At 41.1% G+C, this 19,469-nt stretch overlaps 2 protein-coding genes across 2 annotated transcripts; both read left to right on the forward strand. All coding sequences in view use genetic code 11, as the record gives it.

The window, feature by feature from the left end:
- Positions 1–5,341: 5,341 nt before the first annotated feature.
- Positions 5,342–7,316, forward strand: EGR_04580 (hypothetical protein; the record flags this gene model as incomplete). Its single annotated transcript, XM_024493829.1, has 4 exons — positions 5,342–5,398; positions 5,444–5,551; positions 5,648–5,715; positions 7,253–7,316. 4 exons carry the CDS (start codon positions 5,342–5,344, stop codon positions 7,314–7,316), a joined length of 297 nt encoding a protein of 98 aa, XP_024351757.1.
- A 9,894-nt stretch (positions 7,317–17,210) lies between these two features.
- EGR_04581 (NFU1 iron-sulfur cluster scaffold) lies at positions 17,211–19,401 on the forward strand (the record flags this gene model as incomplete). Its single annotated transcript, XM_024493830.1, has 4 exons — positions 17,211–17,257; positions 17,294–17,463; positions 18,244–18,353; positions 19,153–19,401. 4 exons carry the CDS (start codon positions 17,211–17,213, stop codon positions 19,399–19,401), a joined length of 576 nt encoding a protein of 191 aa, XP_024351758.1.
- Positions 19,402–19,469: the final 68 nt, after the last annotated feature.

The raw sequence follows: 19,469 nt of genomic DNA on the forward strand, positions 1-19,469 counted from the left end.
TATAATGCAATAAGGTGGGAGTATCATCCAAGCCGCCTCTTTTGACCAAATAATATTTCCCTTTGTAATCATAAATTTGGATCATTAGGTTCCATGCAATGAGTCTTTCTTAGTTGATAGTACTTTAAAAATTTTCGTGATTGCATGAAAAAATAACTTTTGGTGTAACCGTGACGTGTGACTGGAGACTTGAAATTCCACAATAGTACGGAAATTTCGCACTTTAATAGCGATTGTTTTGAGGAAAAAGCCTAATCATTCAAATTTAAGCGGCGGTAGAGCAAGATCTTTAAGCCAAGGAAGCAAGTGCTCTGTGGAATCCTCGGAAATCTCTGGCCTAGTGAATAGATTCTAAAGCTGTTCTAAGGCTCTAGGCCTCTTTCTTACTACTTCAGCTGATTTTTGCGAATCGACACCTTTCTTCCAGGGAAAAGGGGTGGGGAAGATCTGCCCCTGGGAAATTGCTTTCCTCTAAAATCGTCACTTCAACTCCTTTTATTTAGAAGGAAAGCTTAACACATCTTTTCCGTTTAATTTATCGCCACTGACTCCGTTAGTCTTGATCAAAAACAGACAGAAGAGAACAAGCCGGTTGCTCATTGGTGCATTGGGGAGGAAAAAGAGCAAGCAATCCAGAGTCGAGGCATTTGTTTTTGCTAAGCCATTTCTCACACAAGCCCCTAAACCGTATTTTAACCTACCATTGTACTTATGTGTTTGACAGTTTACATTGAAAACAAGTTCTACATAGGTGATCACTTTTCAGATGATCAATTACACTTTTAATTTCAGTCCTGGATGATTACATACAACTGGTGGCAAATCGAAGGAGATCAAGTTCAGGATTGCAGAGGATTTGCCGAGATAAACAAGTTAGAAACATACAGGACTTGTTACAGTAGCGCGAGAAATTGGTAGCCTTACTTTTTCTGCTAGTTGATACCCTGAATTTGACCGCCAGTGTATGAGTGGCGAGGTGACACACTGATCCACTCTGCAATCACCCCATTTGGCTGCATGATGGGCTTGTAAAAGTGACCAATCTTCGAGTGTTTTAGCATTAGGTCAAATGCATGAGAGGCTAAGTCTTCATTCAAGCATTGATCCATCTCACAACATCTTTTACTCGTCTGCCGATGTTAATTGGTAAGCGGTTTCAGGTAGTCGACTCCGCACTGCACTGGAAATTAGTTATGGGTTCGTTCCAACTTTCAAAGCTAGCTTTGCATCCACATTCGCATTCAAGTCTTGTTTGGCCAGTGGTAGCAAGAACGATTATAAAATATTATATTTGTAAGATGTTTTTACCCTTAATTTTTCCCAATTAATAATAGTTCTGTTCAACAAGGTCCTCCATAAAAGGACTATGCAAACTCTTTGGAAAGCGTCACAGATTAGAAGGAAGGGGAGCATCAACGGTAAGAGTGACTCTCTCGTTAGGATAGGAGATAATCTCAGAGTAGCAGTTTTGATCAGGCTCAACCGAAACAGATGTCAACTTTGCCAAGTGGAGCATGCTTACAGATTGAATGAATGAACCATGACAGCTTTCCATCAAATTAGTGAGTGACAAGTCACCGCGAATGCTAAAAACCATAGTAAAAGTTTTTTCCAACTACCGAGTCTCAAAATGCTTTTCGATTAATCAAAATGCTACTTCGACCTTCAATGGGAATTCGTGAGGTTGAACATTTGCACAAGTGAAAGAGGTTGGTAATTTCGCAACAAAATTTGTTACAGGCAGAAGCCTTTTTTTATTCACAAGTAGATACATTAGGCAGCAATCTGATCGATTGACAGTTGTATCATTTCTGACAGTTTATAACACATCAGTGCTAAAGGAGTTCCACGAAAATGACTTTTGTAGAGTTTGTACAAACGAAGTTTAATTGTAAAAGAGACTTCGCGTCTCATTACATCCCAAAACCGACGGATGCATTTGGATCAAAAAGTCCTTCTTCAAACTGTCAAGCAGAAAACATCTTTTAAAGAACCTCTAAAAATTTCACTTTCTAGTTAAGTCAATCCGGAGTAGGTTATGCTGGACTACTTTTCGATCGCATTGTTGGATGTAGATTTGCTTGAGTTTTATGGTATGAGACAAACAGAATTGGAAGTAAATTTGTTCTGTAAATGTTCAAGAAGAGAATTTCTTTTCGACTGCTTTCGACATTCTTTGACACGTGGCTGATGGGATCGCAGTGAACAATCAGCAGCCTTGTCCCATACGAATTGATCAACTTAAAGGCTACTTCAAAAGCAAGAAATGCCATTTCCCTCAAGCCATAAACATCCTACAGCTACTTAAAAATGATAAGGTCGATTAATGGTTTGATTTACGCCAAGCAGTTATTACAAACTACCACGTCTTTGTAACAAAAGGCTAAGACCTACGCTTGACGCTGGTAATGAATGCGCCTGTGGCACAGAGCTACTGGTCAGATCTTTTCAATCCCGTTCGCCTATCACTCCGTAATTTTTTTGATGTGGCAGGTCGGAAAAAGCCCAAACTCCATGTCCAAAGCCAGTCCACTCTCTCTTCATGTGCGTGTATGTGGGTTTCATCATCAACTCGATACTCTTCAACCCTGTGTTGGTGGATAGTGATGATGTAGTTGATGAGACGAAATAAGTGCAGTAAGAGTAGGGTGAGAAGGAGGAGGAAAAGAAGGAGGAAATTGTTCCATAGTGTCATTCTTAATCGGAGACGCGGTCTGTCCTCGTTTGCACCTACTCAGGCCACATAGACCCACTCTCCATCTTTCGCTTTAGAGAAAGAATAAGTTGTTTTGATATATCCGTCACTGGCCGATTCAAAGAAGACAGCCCTCTCTCCCTATTAGCCAATGGAGAAGTGTACAGGCGGTGAACTCCATTAAAGTCAATCTATTCAGAAATGTTACATCAGGGAGAAGTTGATGTTAATTTGTTTGCGGGCCCGAGTAAAGTGAGCCAATCACGAGTGAGATGAAAACTTCTGGATGAGTTTTGTGGCAATCGGTTTCACTCTTTATGTGACCAGGGTGACCTTCGACAATTCTTTCTTGTAAAAAAACGGTTACCATAGCCTATGCAAATGAAAAGCGGTTTTTTTGCTAGCCACCCAGCTAATAGTGAATCATGTGTCATTGTTAGTGAAAATGAATTTTCAACTTCATCCACTTGTGCCCCAAAATTAATCCCATGATTTTCAACTTCACGTCGCGTTTCTCATGCCTTTTTTTACTTATCGGACAATTGTTGATGGTAGACCGAAAACCCGTTTCCCATCGCCATCCATTCATCAGTAGTCCGTCATTTTTCAGCACCTTTTTCTCCCGTCTCCATGATGGGAGACGAGGGCGTTGTTGGTGGACGCTTCGTTAAATCTTACTGCTCAAAATTACTGTCCTTTTTAGTAGGCACCAGAGTATATGAAAAATGATTATTATTTGTCACAAAGATGAGTACAATTTTTAGTGATTTAATTAATTTTTCTCTACATTGGCGTAGGCTTTGGCTGCAGAGGATTTAGTGTTTACTATCCTGGTGCTTTGGGATAGCAGTTAAAGGCGTTTTCATTTTGTCAAGGCCCAATCCCCTGGTTTGAAAATGCTTCTTCTGGGATAGCATTTGTAGATGATTTGACGATCAGCAAGTACAGCGAAGAAGAATCATCCAGAGAAAGTGGACACAAAGCAGCCCTAGTAAAAAAGCAGAATTTTAAGCAGTAGAAATGCCTTGTAGTACCACCGCTATTTTTCTCATTGGTAGGTTAAAAGTGAATACATCCTCGCCACCACTTTCACCAATCAATGCCTATGTTTTTAATTTCGTAATTTAAGAACTTTAAATAATTCTTACTAAAAATGTTTTACTTTAATAGGTGCTACCTTCCTAAAGGAGCTCTCGTCTAGCGATAGCATAATTTTAGGTGCCGTTGAATTATTGCAAACGGTGCTTTGTTAACTGCTTCGTCTTCTCAGATAATGAGTGATTTGAAGTTTCCGAGGGTGGAAAAAGGGATCCTTGGAAGTCCCACCTGAGCGTGAAGGGGTGAAGACGACAAAATTGTCTTATGATCTTAATTCCCTCATTTGTTTAACCACACTTTCGTACTTCGGCTGGACGGCATGGTCCAAGGGCCATGCTAGTGGCCCCCTAGTCCATCTGTACGTCTGTAATACATATTCTGCCCGTTTGTTATGCCTTCCTTCGTGTTTAGGGAGGGCTTGGAGGAATACATTGGTGGCAGCAAAAAGTAAACTTGATTCTATAGGACAACTACTCCGAATTCTACTACTAAATGTCAAACCTTAATGTGATGGAAGACGGGGATACATGGGGGTTGGGGGAATGGAAGGGTTAAAAATGACGTCTTGCCTCGGCAACTACCGCAGCCCCTTGTTCTGCAGGAAGGCTACTAACAACTGAAGTGACACTAGTCCTGACCATAAGCCAATTGGACAACTTCGTTAAGGAGTTGTCTACCATACCCATATAAAGATGACAATCAAGTAAACACGCGGCACCTCTTCCTCCACCTCTCCACTGGCTGGATAGAACCCAGATGTTTATGTGGCTGGGGTGTAATAAAGTGGGACCAAATTGACAGGTTTGAATGGAAGTGAGACCTTATCCCCTCTAAATCATTATAAACTCTGTTTCGCATTCAATGACTGTTCTTGGGTCCGCGTTCTTATGACTAGCGTTGGACACACGTGATGGTAAGCACATACTTCAGTCTCCGAATCCATTTCTCAGATAGGCTGAAGCTCTAGATCCAGTGGAACTGCCAAGAGGGATCAGTAACCTAGCAACTGGATGTCTTCTCAGATGCGCGCAATTTCGAAGACTGACGCGGCTGGCTAGTGGGTGTGTTTCCTTACAGAGCCGACTACTTTGTGGTAGGCAGTGCGGAAGGTTGTTTAAATCTTATTTTCTGCTCCTCGGGAACTTAAAGGTCGACAAGGCATTTCCTTCCCAAACATCATGACCTCTTTTGGCTTCAGGAAAATTTCGAGGCACTACACTTACTTTTTTGAAAATCCTTTTTACTCTTAGGCGTAGATTTCAAACGTTTAAATGCATGCAGCAGCAGATAATCATGCTACTCATACAATTTATTTTAAGCTTGGCAAACCTGTACTTATACTACAAAATAGTTCAACAAAAAATGCAAACAATAAGAAGATAATGGAATTGAAGCAGCCTTTTTAGCAACATAACAATCGCGGTTTAGTAATCTGTGAAAAAGGGTGGAGATTTTAATTTTTCGGTGATAATGACAACTCTCAAACCATGAAAGGGTTCCGGAGGGACGATTGTGCGGATACTAACAGTCTATCAATTATCAGGGCTAATGGGAAAACCGATGACAGTGATGGACGACTTTTCCTACATGGCGGTAGTCGTAATGGTAACAGGGCTCCGTCAACATCTCTTCCATCTACTGCCCTCATAGCGCAGCATCGAAAGTGAAGGCGCTCTCTCCTACCTCTGCTGGCGCGCCTTGACGCAGAAACCAGGCACCCTCCAAGCATCTCACCAACAGAGCTTGTCGCTCAGCCTGGTCTGTGTCGCAATACGTTGTAACAATCTAGTATGGAGGCCATAAAGCAGCTAAAAAGGACCGTGTGGTTTTTGTATGTATTCAATTGCTTCCTAGGCCGCAGTGGTAAATTTGCATAACCGAATCAGTTCAGGTTTGAATGTAGCAGAAGAACATGCGGAAAAGTAAGTGCGGTGGATACGCCTTGAAAAGTGTTTTTTTTTTCTGTGAAAACCATGCCGTCGGAGTGAGACATTTGGAAATAGATGACTGTGCTGGTCATGATGTCCTGACGGAAGAGGGAGCAAATTCACACATTATACTAGCATGTGCGGCATTTGCAGTACTGCCATTGAGAAAATGCATAATTTTGCATTAAGCTCGTTTTCCCTGATGGGATAGTTTTCTTCTAGTAGTGTCGGGATGGAGGGGGTGGGGCTAAGTAAGCGAAGCCAACAAACTTTCAGTTTGTGAAATTTGTAAAGGCGACTGCTGAAGTGTGAAGCTGCAGCCACGGCCTCCCATTGAGAAGAACCAGTATACAAGGCGGTTGTGAGTCCAGCTAGTTGGTGGACTGGTTAGGAAGTAGTGGGGCGAAGGACAGTGTGTCTAATGAGTAGTGGAGGAACGCACGTACATTATTTAAGGAGGCGGGCAAACAGATACGTTTGCTCCTCTCCATCTTCTCCTTTGGTCAGTCAGCGGTGACAACGGTGGGGAAAAACGCACAATTATAATGGTTTGTTAGGTGGGAAATGTTTTTGTATAAACGAGCTCATATCGGGGAAGGAGGAGGAGAAGGAATTGGTCTGAGTGGTCGTGGGAGGGTGTTGAATTCCCACGCACAGTTTAATCCTTACTTGGATGAATAATAGTGCTCACTGTATCTGAAGCATGCCTCCCTAAGTTTTGATCCTCATAAATGCGAAGGGCAACTGAGTCCAGCCAGGACATCCGGGGTCAAGGTTTATGAACACCACGCACGCAAGCAGGCGATTTACCTGTTGAATAAAATGCTTAGGGTTGTGAATCCACCCAGCCGTCGTTGAAACTCCTAAAGCATTCTATTCAAGTGAGCATTAGTGAGTCTCTGGGTGTTTTCTCTTTTTCTCTAACATGGAATTTGGCTCATGACCAAAAGCTGTTACATGCACACACACATACACCCTACCACTTGTCTGCCATCATGTTTAGCGTGTCTGGACTGACCCATGAAAGACGTGCACTCACTATTGGCACTTGTAATAGGCTAGACGTGGCATTTACCTGCCTGTCACAGATAATCATCCTTTAAAAGGCAAAATTACTTCAAATCTCCATCACTAGCTGAACATCGCCACCAAATTTGGCTTTTATTCCTACCTCCTTTAAGCGCCCCGAAATTTATTTTGTTCAGTCTCAAAAACACACCCAATCCAATACGCGACATGGACTCTCAGGCTCATAGCGTGATATGCCATCGAGTAAATTTTACGCATGAAATTTCAGCTCTCCCATGGAAAACATTAATTCGGCTAAGATACGCGGCGCGTTACTACTGACAATACCAAGAAACGTTTTATTGACTGCTTAACAGCTCCGGATCAGAAGAAGGCTAAGGCCAATTATACATTCTGAGAATTCGCCAGCCTTTTGCGTAGTAGAAAAAAAGAATGCATGATTTAGTAGGCATACCTGCCAGCGGCTTGAATGCGTCAATTATCCGCCTTTTCTCTTTCGTAGTTTCACATGCCTTTCTCGCTGCGCCTTTGTTGGCAATGAGATAATGACGAGACTGTCAACTTGATGTACCGCACTCAGCAACGGTTCTGCTGATTGAGTTCTGCTTATCATTCTTGGATGTAGAAATAATTTCACGGCCTTTCTTCATGGAACATCGGTAACTGCATTGTCACTGTTAACTATTACTTGAAGAGAATATCTTGAAAGCATTTGAAAAAGTACGAATTGTGCGTTAAATGGATAAGCAATCGAGCTCACTTTGCTGTAATATTGGTAGAGGATTTTTAATGCAACAAGTTTTAATCACTAAATCTGTTTATTCGTTTTCCTTGATTTTAATCCGAGAAATTACTGAGAGACTGCATTTTTCCTATGGAGTCTCCGTGATTAGGCGTCTGCGACACTTTGTTGTGTAACGTGAAAGTAGACGCACTTTTGACAGTGTTATCTACTCAATTCATAAGAGTTGGAATATAGTTTTATCAAATGACCCATTCTGCACATTTTTGTTACGTGAGTCCAGAAGTGCATCAACCATCAAAGCCTAAAAGCTTCGTTGTCCTAAAACAACAATGTCTTCCAAAAACCAGAAGAGGATACGATTATCATGCAATGGAACGTATTTTTGCTTTTCTGCAGTCAACATAAATTCATAAAGAACCCGCGTCACATATTTGTGACGTCTGTAAAGGTGTCAACAAATGTAAATACATATTATTAGCTGCTGCATTTAAAGTAATTTGTACCTAATTTAGCACAATTTTTTCTTGAGAATAATGAATTATGCTATTTATTACAATATCTCTGCTTTTTTTCCTAATTTCAAAGTTAAGAGGGAATATGCACGTTATAATTTGTATAAAGACTTTGGTGATAAGAAAATTACATTTTATTGTAAAAAAAAATTTTGCGAAAGTTGCACTCTACAGCGTTGGGATGATGATCGACGTTTTATTCAAATCATAAATTCCAAGTGTTTTTTATCTATCGAGAGATTCCCATCTGCCACCGATTTCCGCAGAAAGCCATCTTTTTGAAACCACGAAGCCAATGGCAGAATTGCATCATACTGCTCCTCCGTGCCATATAAACGTTCTTAGAGTTGCTTTAACTCTGACATGTCCTTGAAATTAGTTTGCTCAAGCAAGCCAGATTTAAGTGGGAGGCGAAAGATTGGGAAAATGAAACGGCGTTTATAAAAAGCAATTGGTTTTACTAATAGTTCTTTAATCTAAATGTTTTATATTTGTTTCCTGAACGTTGAGTTTTCATACAACTTAAAAGGGACTGCCAAACGATACAACAACTAGGATGCTGAATCTTTGTACCCTTATTTACCAAAGTTTGTGCTGCGTTTTAGAACTATGCGTTTACTGAAAAGGTTACGTTTTCATTACTTAAATAATAGCCACGTATGGGCAAGGCCTAATGATATTAATGTATTTTTCATAAAACACGGCGGATGAAATGGACCTAGCGCAGCTCCAGATCTAAGCTGGTGTTATATTTTTGGCTCTGCTGTGGTTGTTTAAGGTTATTTTGGCATCACAGGCCTTGAGCCATGATTTGATGAGCCCTCCTTTCTATAGATTATACATCCTATACAAGGCTTGGCGAAGCATCCTACCAAATAATCAGGTAGAACTCGATCGCTCTCAGAGATCCTACTAAGGTTTAAAACACAATATATTAAAATTTGTTCAATTCTCTTACTTTTATCGGTCGAAGTTTGTCTTTGATGACTTGTCTGATAATTTGGCTACTGTACTTTTCCCGCATATTCCATTAAGTATATCATCCAAAACAAGTAGAAATCGACACATAACCTTCGCAAAGAGACTATAGCTAGGTGTTAGATACCAATGAACGTCCCATCAAGTTAAAGAAGAAGGAACGTCGTTCTTGGTAAGCTTTGACTATAATTGCAGATCGGTTCATTGCAGGAATAAAGTAACCGTCGGGAATCTCCAATTCTGCTAACATCTACTTGGGCAATATTGATGTTAATTGGATAGATGATTCCGGGGCCTCCAAAGTGGTACCATGGAAATGTACTAAAAGTTTTAAACTCTTTTACTTGTAAAATGAAGCAGTTTTCCGACTACTATGCCCCAAAACTTATTCGAGGAGGTAACTCAGGTGCCACCAAGATGAGTACAAAAAGCTTCCTTAAGACCCTGCTTACAATCATCCTGTTTTTTCACTAAAGTGGCAGGTGCAGTTACACTACTACCGCCTATGCAGTGATTAAATGAAGCACATTAAATACCACCTGTCACCCACTACTGCCTATCACAGGTACTGTGCACATGGGGGTGTTTTTTAACATCACTAACATGTGCCCCGTGCCCCATGACTGCGCCTTCTCTTCCGTCATTTACCCTCACCTCGCCATGACTATGTTGACAGTGATGATCTGAGGAGGGAGACATAATATGCCTGGCTATATATGACAGATGATTAGCTAAAAAGTGTTCTTTCCTGGTGTTAGCTCTTTCAACCAAGTCAGCAAAAAGCACGCAGTGAGGTGCGATGCTATGAGATGGAGTGAGGAGAACAAAGAACGCACCGACGCTGTGCTTGTGTGCTAGTTGGGATGATAAATCTTCCAGTTTATTTTTGACGGAAGGTAGGAACTCAATTGCAGGCCACATACTAGAGAGATGACACTTTTTGACATTCTCGAACAATCATTCGAAATCTCCAGGGCGACAGACAAGATTGTTGCTGAGGCGATTGAATAAACTCATATGGAAGGGCAATGCAGACATTGAATTTTACAAACCACGACTACGCTTAAAGTACTCAGTGGAGAGACTAAAATCCCTTCAGGATAAGGAAAAAAGAGTGCCTCTTGTGGTTAGTTCTCACGGCAAATGAAAGGTCAACTGGGCTAGCTACTTCCGTGGTCTTGCAGGTCGAGTTGAATGTTAATAGACATTAACCAAGACCATCAATTTAAGCCCAAAAACGCGGCATTGAAGTCAGCCAAAAAACTAGAAAGTGCTTAAAACCCATCCTTGTTCTTCTTTACCTCAAAATCCCCCGCTCTGATGAAGTAAAGACCACGGAGAGACAAAATCTGCCAAAGACTTCGCAGACCCAATTCAAAATTATGTGAAACTTCTTCTTTTTTTTACACGGATGCTGAAGTCCTTGTAGGCAACCAAATCATTTAGACCTACTTTTGTGTCAGCGCAGTACCATCTGTCAGCATCTTTGCATGTGAGTTAAAATGAAAATGGCGTAACCAATGGGATCCATGTAAACCCTCTCAATTCGCGCAGCAACCCAAGTGGAGGGGTTGCAAAGAACAGTGAGCATGACTTGGAGCAACCAGAATTTAAAAATGCAGGTTGGATAACTTTGATGGGGTATCTATATTCAGTTGCATGGGAGTGATTTTGAGGAGCAAAGTAGAATTGCAACACGTCTGCTTGGAGGAACAGATGGATAAGAGCTGCTAATTATGGAATCATTTCTGAAGATTCAGCATGGATTTGAAAGGTACCAGGAGTGCCTTAAAGATTGGATTTGTCTATCCTCCATAATGCAGCCCCGAAGGATGTAAAAGTAATTGAACATTTTTTGTTTAACATTACCCAAGAATTTACAGCTTCGATGAGGTGGAAAGCAAGAATTGCACATTCGGCGAGAGGTGGTGGTATTGTAAAAACTCACTTTTCATGAGCAAATGAGATAAAAGGATGGAGATTAGTAGGTGGCACACGTTCAAAAGTTTTGTGTCCAAGGGACCTGAAATAGCACAACGATGGAGGGACTAGCTTGCCCCTTGAGGTGCACTTGAGGCAAGTGAACACTGAGTGAATGAGTTTTCCACCTCCACAAACAAGGAGAACAATGAATGAATATTCCAAAACTTGTCTTAGTACACGATTAGGCAGGTCAGGCGACGTCTACCTGAAAAGTAGAGGATTAACTGGGCTTATTCAAGTGAGGAGAATGAGGTGGCCGAAAAAAAAGACCAGTAGAAGTAGGAGTTTTGGTGTTAATCCGCACCAGTCTAATACGATGAGGCAGTAATGATTGGACAACTGCTTCTAATGTCACCAGGGGTAAATTAAAGTCTTCAAGTGATAAAAACACGTTTTGAAAGGCAAAAAAAGGCAAAATAGCCCTGCCTACTGCGGCAAAAACTTACTACTTCTTTGCTAATTTCGTAGAATACGGATGAGATCCATCCCATTGCCACGAATATTAAATAAATGATTTAAAGTCAATTTTTGCTTTAGAAAGTAAGTCCAATGAAACACTCATCGTATTTAAATGGGCGAATTAGCGTTCCTTGTGATAAATTTCTTTGCATGACCTCCATCAATTCCAAATCATTTTTAATAAACGGCTGGAGGGTGGCCCAGGAGGAGATGAACCAACGGCAATTGTGAAGGCATAGCTGCTGTGCTGTCGCCTGCGTACTACGAGGGCACACACACAAAAGGTATTTGCCTGAAAAAAACACGGTTACTTCTACTGCTGATGGTGATGGTGATGAAGGAGGCGAAGGAGGTTTGCACAATCAATCACTGTCCATTGAGGGCGAGAGCTTCTTTAGCACACACACACACACAAACTGAGAGTAAGATAAATTACCCTTGTTAGTGCATGGCCTCCTCTGAAGGAAGACGAAAAGGTGTTGCCCCTCACTGCCTGTTTCTCCTTTTACGCCAAAACGGAGTCCCATTCGTACGTGGCGAAGTGATTCTAAAAGGGAATCGGTAATCCGGAGTCATTCAATATTGTGGATTATGCAGCCAGAGAAACCGATGATGAGAGCACAAACATTCTTTAATATCTAGCACAAATCAGTCTGAAAATTGTCAATAGCTCCAAAGAGCGATTCTAAATACCAAGCGAATTGGTTTAGAGGAATCTTACACACTAACCACGTGATCTAGACTCAAGTCAGTATCCTGATGCATTAGCTACCCAAGTCTCGACCCACCGGTTCTTTCCCTCACGTCAAAAGCCAAAATAATTTGACTGTCATCAGGTCAATAAGAAGGTTCGTTAAGACCACAGGTATCGCATATCGATAGAGAACCCATGTCACACATACGTGACGTCAGCGGTGGATGTTAGACATCAATTGGTAAAATGAAACAAACCAAGTTTTCATCAAGAAGTGAAATTGCAAGGTAAATGCAAATTGTGAAATACAACTAGTGCTACAAATCACCGTCTACGTGCCTTCTTTTTCTTTATCTTTCTAAATGAAAATTTTTAATTTGCCAGGCTTTTAAATTCAACCATACCAATGTGCCAGTTTGCCGAAGGCACGGTAACAAAAGGAGTGTCAATGGGATGAACCATCGTGACGCTTCATCGTATACTTTGCCCTTCACTGATTACACCATCTGTCGATTTATGTTTCCCCATAAGTGGTTCATTTGGTAGACCCTTGATGTATGCTTGACGTTCTGATTTAAACCTGACAACATCTGTTTGCGATAGATAGTTGCAAAAGCAGACCGGTTGAGTTTAAAACAAGGAAAGAGTGGTAGAACGGTCCAGGTCTACGAAGATTTATTTAAGTTTTTTTTTCACTTTTTGGGAAATTGAACAACAACTTGCATCATATTAGCAAAATACCCCTTCGGCCTTTTAACCAGCTCAAGTGTTCACCCCCTCTGCTAATGTAGAGAAGTGGTGGAGAGCTTGTGCCGAAGTAACATGAACAGATCGTCATATCACCGAGGAGCTGGTAGAAACCAGTGGAGCCTGAAAAGTCCATTTATCGAAGTAGACAATTTAAACAAATGACTTTTTATTACGCTGCATTTACTGTAGAATCACTGAGGCATGAATTAAAATAAGTCACTTCAATCCCTCCGTGTCTGAGGCGTTGTAGTGAGTATATAAACCAAACGCGTTTGGACATTTAAATTGGTGGATAATTCAACCTCCATACTAGAATTGCAACCTGTCAATCTAACGTGTCAACTATCCATTCACCCATCAATCTATCCTCAGCGAGTGGGGTGGTCCCGATTGTCAATCAAGAGCCCTACCTCTGCCTCGTTGTGGTGTGGAGGGGGTGGGGAGGGGTGAGGAAGGGGACAACGCCAGACTTTTAAAATTATGTCATCCACAAATCTTTCCGCCTTTTGGTAGGCCTGTTTTCAAGATGTCATTCAGTCAGTCATTTAGACAGCCAGTTAGTCAATCATTCAGTCAGTTAGTTGGTGACAATCTCTGCGACTTGTTAAATCGCGATTTCTATGACCGAATGAGGCATTTGTTTTAGTAAATAATAACAGACCCGCGGGACCTAAACAATAATAATGATGATTATGTGGTTCTGACGTGTCAACAAAGTGATCTAATTTTTGCCACTTATCTGATTTACATGAAAGTAATACATTTCTGACAGCAGAAAATAAGGGAGCTGAGCGGATATGAAATTATAAACATAACGCATCATCGAAACATGTTCATGCTAACGCCATATCTGCTTACTCTAGTAAAGATGCGTCTACCTCATGCAGTGGTCGTGTAAATAGGAATCTCAACTGTTTTAAGGACCGGCCACAATCATAAAGGGTGTTATTTTTTCCAAAAAGTGCTGATTACTTGCATAGTGTGAAGATATCCCACTTCCAACAAAGAACCATGGCCCCTCGCACCAGCTCTGATTGCACTCCGCTTAAAGATGTGAAGGGTTGAATTAATTATTATCCCACTTCCGGCCCCTCCTTTAGACTGTCATTTTACTTGGCATCAGGCCGTCACCTCATACACACACGCACCCACGCATCATCCTGAGAAGGGTTTAAATGACAAGATGCTTGCATCTGGGCCAGTGGAGAGGACCGCTGGACTCCCGTTGTTGGACGACAGGATTCTCAAGCCTTAACCGCCCTTTCTTCCTCCTTGGGAAAAATGAAACTAATTTTTGGATGTCAGCTGTGAATTATATCTCGGGTGACGACGCGCTACACTTTCAATCCCAAGACTTACGAAACACTTCCTACTTTGAGATTTTAAAAGCTCATTTTCTAAAATTGCCTCCCATCAAGCTTGTTTCGTTTGTCGAACGCATTATCCTTGGGCATAAAAACAAAAAATTAATGCGTGATTGTGGAGGTCGACATGGATGCAGTCATGATCCTTTCAATCAAATGATCCTAAAGTCAATAAGACCTCCACAATCTTCAAAGGAGACAAATTATCTCAAGTTGATGTCTAATAGGTGCACCATTTCGCCTGGAAAGCGAGCCATTTGAATTACGCGACTCCCCTGAACTCTGGTGCTTTTGAATCGCTTCCTTTACATAATAGAGGACGTGCGTCTGACGATTGGGTCTACGCCACGGCCTGATTCTCCCAATCCTATAGTGTTATACTACCCATTGAATTTACGGGAAGAACCAAGTTGGTAAGAGTAAAAAATAAGTATGTTGGTGTATTCGCTTTGTCAATCAAGCCGCCAAAACTTTCTCCTCTCTCCAATAGGATGGTTTTAAGTCGTGGCGATTATGGCTTTGTAACAGTCTTCACACCACTACTTGGTGTTGTAGTCATGCTTCCAGGTAAACCTCTGAGCAGGTTTAAGTTTAAGAGACACAGGGAAGAGAATATTACGGGCAGCAGTACTGCGGGAATATTTCATCTGGGAAGAACCGTATTACTTGTACATCCGACTGATGGATGGTTTTATACATCAAGCACTCCACTCAAACCACGCTTCGAAATGTCTTCACCTCACCCTATCTGCAATAATTGGTTCTCAAACATAGAAAGCTGTTTGGGATGATAATGTCTCAGAATGATGCCACTGTTTGGGAACAGCATGAGAAATCGCCTAATATTCAAAGGGATCCAACCTTGGAGATGCTGTCGTTGGTGGCTAAGGCGTCAGAAGTAGCAGACAATTTTAATGATTATCTCGATTTGACCAAATGGAAGTAAATATGTCATCTACAAAAAATTTGTATTCCGTTAACAATTCTAGTTCCCAGGTAGCTGATGTAATACGCATATCCGCCGATATACGGTCTACACCCAACCATTTTGAGCCTCTGCATAAAGTCTTAATTGGGTGGGTTATGAGCAATAAAAAAGTCTATGCTCCTCCCATTATGGGCTTGATATTGTGAAACAAAAAAACAAATTTGCTCCAGCACATCGAGGAAATAGCAGTAAAGGCGATTTAACCATATTTATAAAACTGTCCCGAGTAACGCCCCAATTAGAGTCATTAAGAAGCAGTGAATTGCCTGAATTTAGAATTAGACAAAAGAAGATTTGAGCATTTTTTGGATAAGGAGGAGGAGGAGGAGGAGGAGGAGGACAAGGAGGAGGGGGAAGAGGAGAACACCGTTGTCTTTAGGCTAAATGGATGTTATGCTTGGCTTTTTTTCACTGCGCTTGTCACACATACACACACACCCAGAGGAGAAAAACTGGGCTGCTATGACAGCTGTCCAAAAGTCCTCTTTGTGTCTACGACAACAGAATGAGCAGCGCCTTTATTTCGACATCGCTGCAGAGTTAACTAACCAGTGAAATTAATTTAGCAATCAGCAGCCCCCTATTTACGCTCGCCTGCATTCGTATGACGCGACTTTATGAGTTCTGATGAAAAATTGTTTCATATACGGAATTTAGCACTCTCTTGCGGAGCCCTTAAAGATGAGAATCTTGTCAATTTTAGGAGGCTGGGTGCTACTGTAGTACGCTAATTGTCTGTTTTGGTAAAGGGCCACTTAGGAGGCTTTACCACATTACCTCAGCCCGGTGGCCAAGCTTTTTGGGCGTGTCAGTAGCTCCATCCCCTATTGTAAGTGGAAAATGTATAGTCTCCCAGAGTATAAGGGTCTTTTTCTCGAATTTAGGAAAGTCTTGAGGAGCTACAGCTACCCTGAGTTTAGTATATTCAAGATCTAGAACTTGGACATTTTCGCAGTCCTCGTTTTCTTGTTCGAGCATGCTTTAAGTGAAAATGGATGATAGGATGCAGAGGCATCTAACAGCCTAAAGTGTGCTGTTAACCACCAATCCATCTTTTGCCTATTTACTTGAAACACAAAGAAGGAAGATCGTTAAAACTAGTTACATGCGTCTTTGTCAATCTTTTATTGACCATTATCGATAGCTATAATCTAAGAATTATAATAAAAAAAGCCTCAGTGAGACTAATCTATTAGCAGGCTACTAAAATCAAGACTAGTGATACAAATGCATAAAATTTCCTAGGCTGCACCATTTATAACTCTATGCTCATCTAAATCTATTCAATAGAGGAGGAAGATTGGTAGCATCGCATGCATTTTGTGAATTCACCTAAGATGCGTAAGTTTTACGATTATTATTTCCATGTAACTTAATTATGAGCTATCTTGGAGGCTGGAGTAAATTATTTTAAGATATTTACCGAGCATAGGACGCTCTTACACGGAGTCGAAATTTAAGGATTTATATGTGGATAAAAAATCAAAAAACTTTTACATCACAAGTGTGACAGTTTATGTCCCTATTTGTACATTAGTAGGGTAAGCGTGGTATTTTAGCTCTTCGTTTCCTATTATTAGGAAATTATGACATTTGTTTTTGCAATCAAAATAAAAAATATGCGCTTCAACAAAAAAATTAAGATAAATATTATTTAGTTCATGGTAGTCGTGGCACTTCTGTTTTTTTTCAGTTCTGGAATCAGGACCTGCACCAGATTTCGTGAGCGAATTCTCCTCTCAAGGTTATCAGCTTATCGACTACCTGACCCAGCCTTTGGTACATATTAACCGGCATGTTCAATCTGTCGAGGAATCTTTTTAGGATTTCAAGGTCTCTACCCACCTGTCAAGGTGAGGATGCTTCCTCCGTGTTCTATTACTAATTAACCAAAGCATGGAGATCTCTCTTTATTCAATGGAGTGAGACACCAAACCCGAACAGTCGCAAATTTGTTCCAGGCACGTCTGTACTGGGCACTGGCACCATGGATTTTCAAACCAAAGAGAGCACGGTCATTTCCCCCTTGGCTAGGTAATTTGCACAATGTCATTCTTTCCCTACTTTTAGAAATCTCTTCCAAATCGCAGGTGTTGCGGGTGTTTTCCTTGGCCCCGATTTTGTGACCGTTACTAAAGCTACTGATGCCGACTGGGTTGTAATCAATCCCGACGTATTTGCTTGTTTGATGGACTTTTTCACTGCAGGAACTCCTGTTGTTAACGATGTTTATGAAGAAGGTTTGCCTCTTAGCGTCTTGTTTTCACATGCCTATGTTATCTAGTCGTTATACGCATAACCTATTTTTAAAGCCATTGGAATAACTGTCTGAACTGTCACTTATTTCTCATATGAAGTATGTCAGTCATATGTGATGATCCCGATTTCAGGTAAAACGTTTGGCGTTTTACCTAAACACGTTAGAACAATTCGTTAACTAAATACAAACGTCACTGCATATATGCATTTAAAGTCTGTGGCATTACATGTTGCAAACTTTTTCCGGATTTGCCATGTTTACAATTTCACTGCTGGACTGGTTTCAGTTTTACTTGGTGAACCAAAATTTTCCACCTAACGTTCCGTTTCGTTATTCGAGCATATAGTATTTCCGTACGATGATGGATGGCAATCCTACTTTCATGTCGCCAGGATTCTTTTCGTTATGCTTATAAATACATACACCTTGGTTTTCTAGTGGCCAAACGACAAAATGGGTAGATTACAGACAAGCACTTAAATTTAACAAGCTTATATTCCGTTTCGGGCTCGAAATTTTTGCCTTTGCAAACAATTCTTGGACAATGAATCTTCGGTTTTGGCGTCTTTGTGGGTAGTTTCCTTTATTTATACCAAATGTTCTGGGTGCACTTGGATTGTCGATTAAGTCTATAATCACTTTAGAGTTATCCAGTACAGAATTATTAGCTAGTATAAATACGTTTGACCATGTTTTGTTTTATCGTCTTCAGAGAATACACATCTTGCTGTTCTAACACAAAAATGCATCGTTCTTTTAGATGTCGAAGAGGATGAAAACGAGGATTCAACTGTATCGATGATAAAGGAGCTCCTGGATAGTCGCATCAGGCCAACTGTTCAGGAGGACGGTGGTGATGTCATTTTCATCGTAAGTAATCTCAAATCGGAATAAGTAGCACCTCTTTGAGACCCCTCTTATCTGGTCTACTGACCATTTTGAGATAAAAGTACTATCTGATGGAATTTGGAATTCTCTGACCGGATTTAAAAAGAGCTAATTTTAAAGTATTACCACGAGGGCGTTTGCGGCCTGCGAAAAGGGCGGATGATGTCTTTAAACGGATTGATCACTAGCAGTCACGTCCTCACTTCTACAGAAACTTTCAGGTCAGTACACGACCCACACGTGAAAATAGCACTAGTACTTATAAAAGACCAAGCCAATCTGATATTGTCCTTCTCATGCTTACCAAGTAAATCGGTGTTCTTCTATCGCTACACCTACAAAGTATTACATTATCTTTACAGCACAACGATGGTAGAACCCTTAGACCTTTCTAAATGTGACTAAAAACGCTTTTTTGGTATGGCTGATGCGGTCGGAACTGTACCTGCCTTGCATTGGGATTGGTAGTTAAGATAATCAAAATACGCTCCTTTATCGCCACGTGCTTTATAAAAGCCACAACTGCTAATATTAATGTTAATTATTAATAGGAGGCGTAAATGAATGCAGTAACAATGTTACTTTAACCAATTAAGCTATCCTAAGCTGTGACGAATCACATACTGACCTAAAATGGCGAAATTTTTGACAGTCTTTTAGTGTGGCACACTGAAGAGAACCAAAACTACGAAATTATGCATTTTTCGCACGAATGTGCAGTATTCTAGTGACTGACCAATGTCTTTCTCTTTTCACCTACCCACCCGCGGGGTGGATGCAGGACTTCAAAGACGGTGTGGTGTACCTGAAAATGCAGGGTTCCTGCACCAGCTGCCCCAGCTCTATAGTTACACTGAAGCACGGGGTGCAAAACATGCTCCAATTCTACATTCCTGAAGTGGAATCCGTGGAACAGGTGGAAGACCCCGTCTCCCAGGAGGCCTTCGACAAGACTGAGGCTGCCATTTCTGCTGCCAATGAAGAGCAGGAGGGACAGTCTACTCCCACTTCCGGGAAGTTAGACCACTAGCAGTAGTCAAGCCTCCTCCCCCTGTGTATTTGTTTGGCCTAACCTGTACGCCTCCATTGCATTCTCTT

This window comes from Echinococcus granulosus (assembly GCF_000524195.1).
Source record: "Echinococcus granulosus chromosome Unknown EG_S00029, whole genome shotgun sequence".
In the NCBI taxonomy this organism is placed as follows: domain Eukaryota; kingdom Metazoa; phylum Platyhelminthes; class Cestoda; order Cyclophyllidea; family Taeniidae; genus Echinococcus; species Echinococcus granulosus.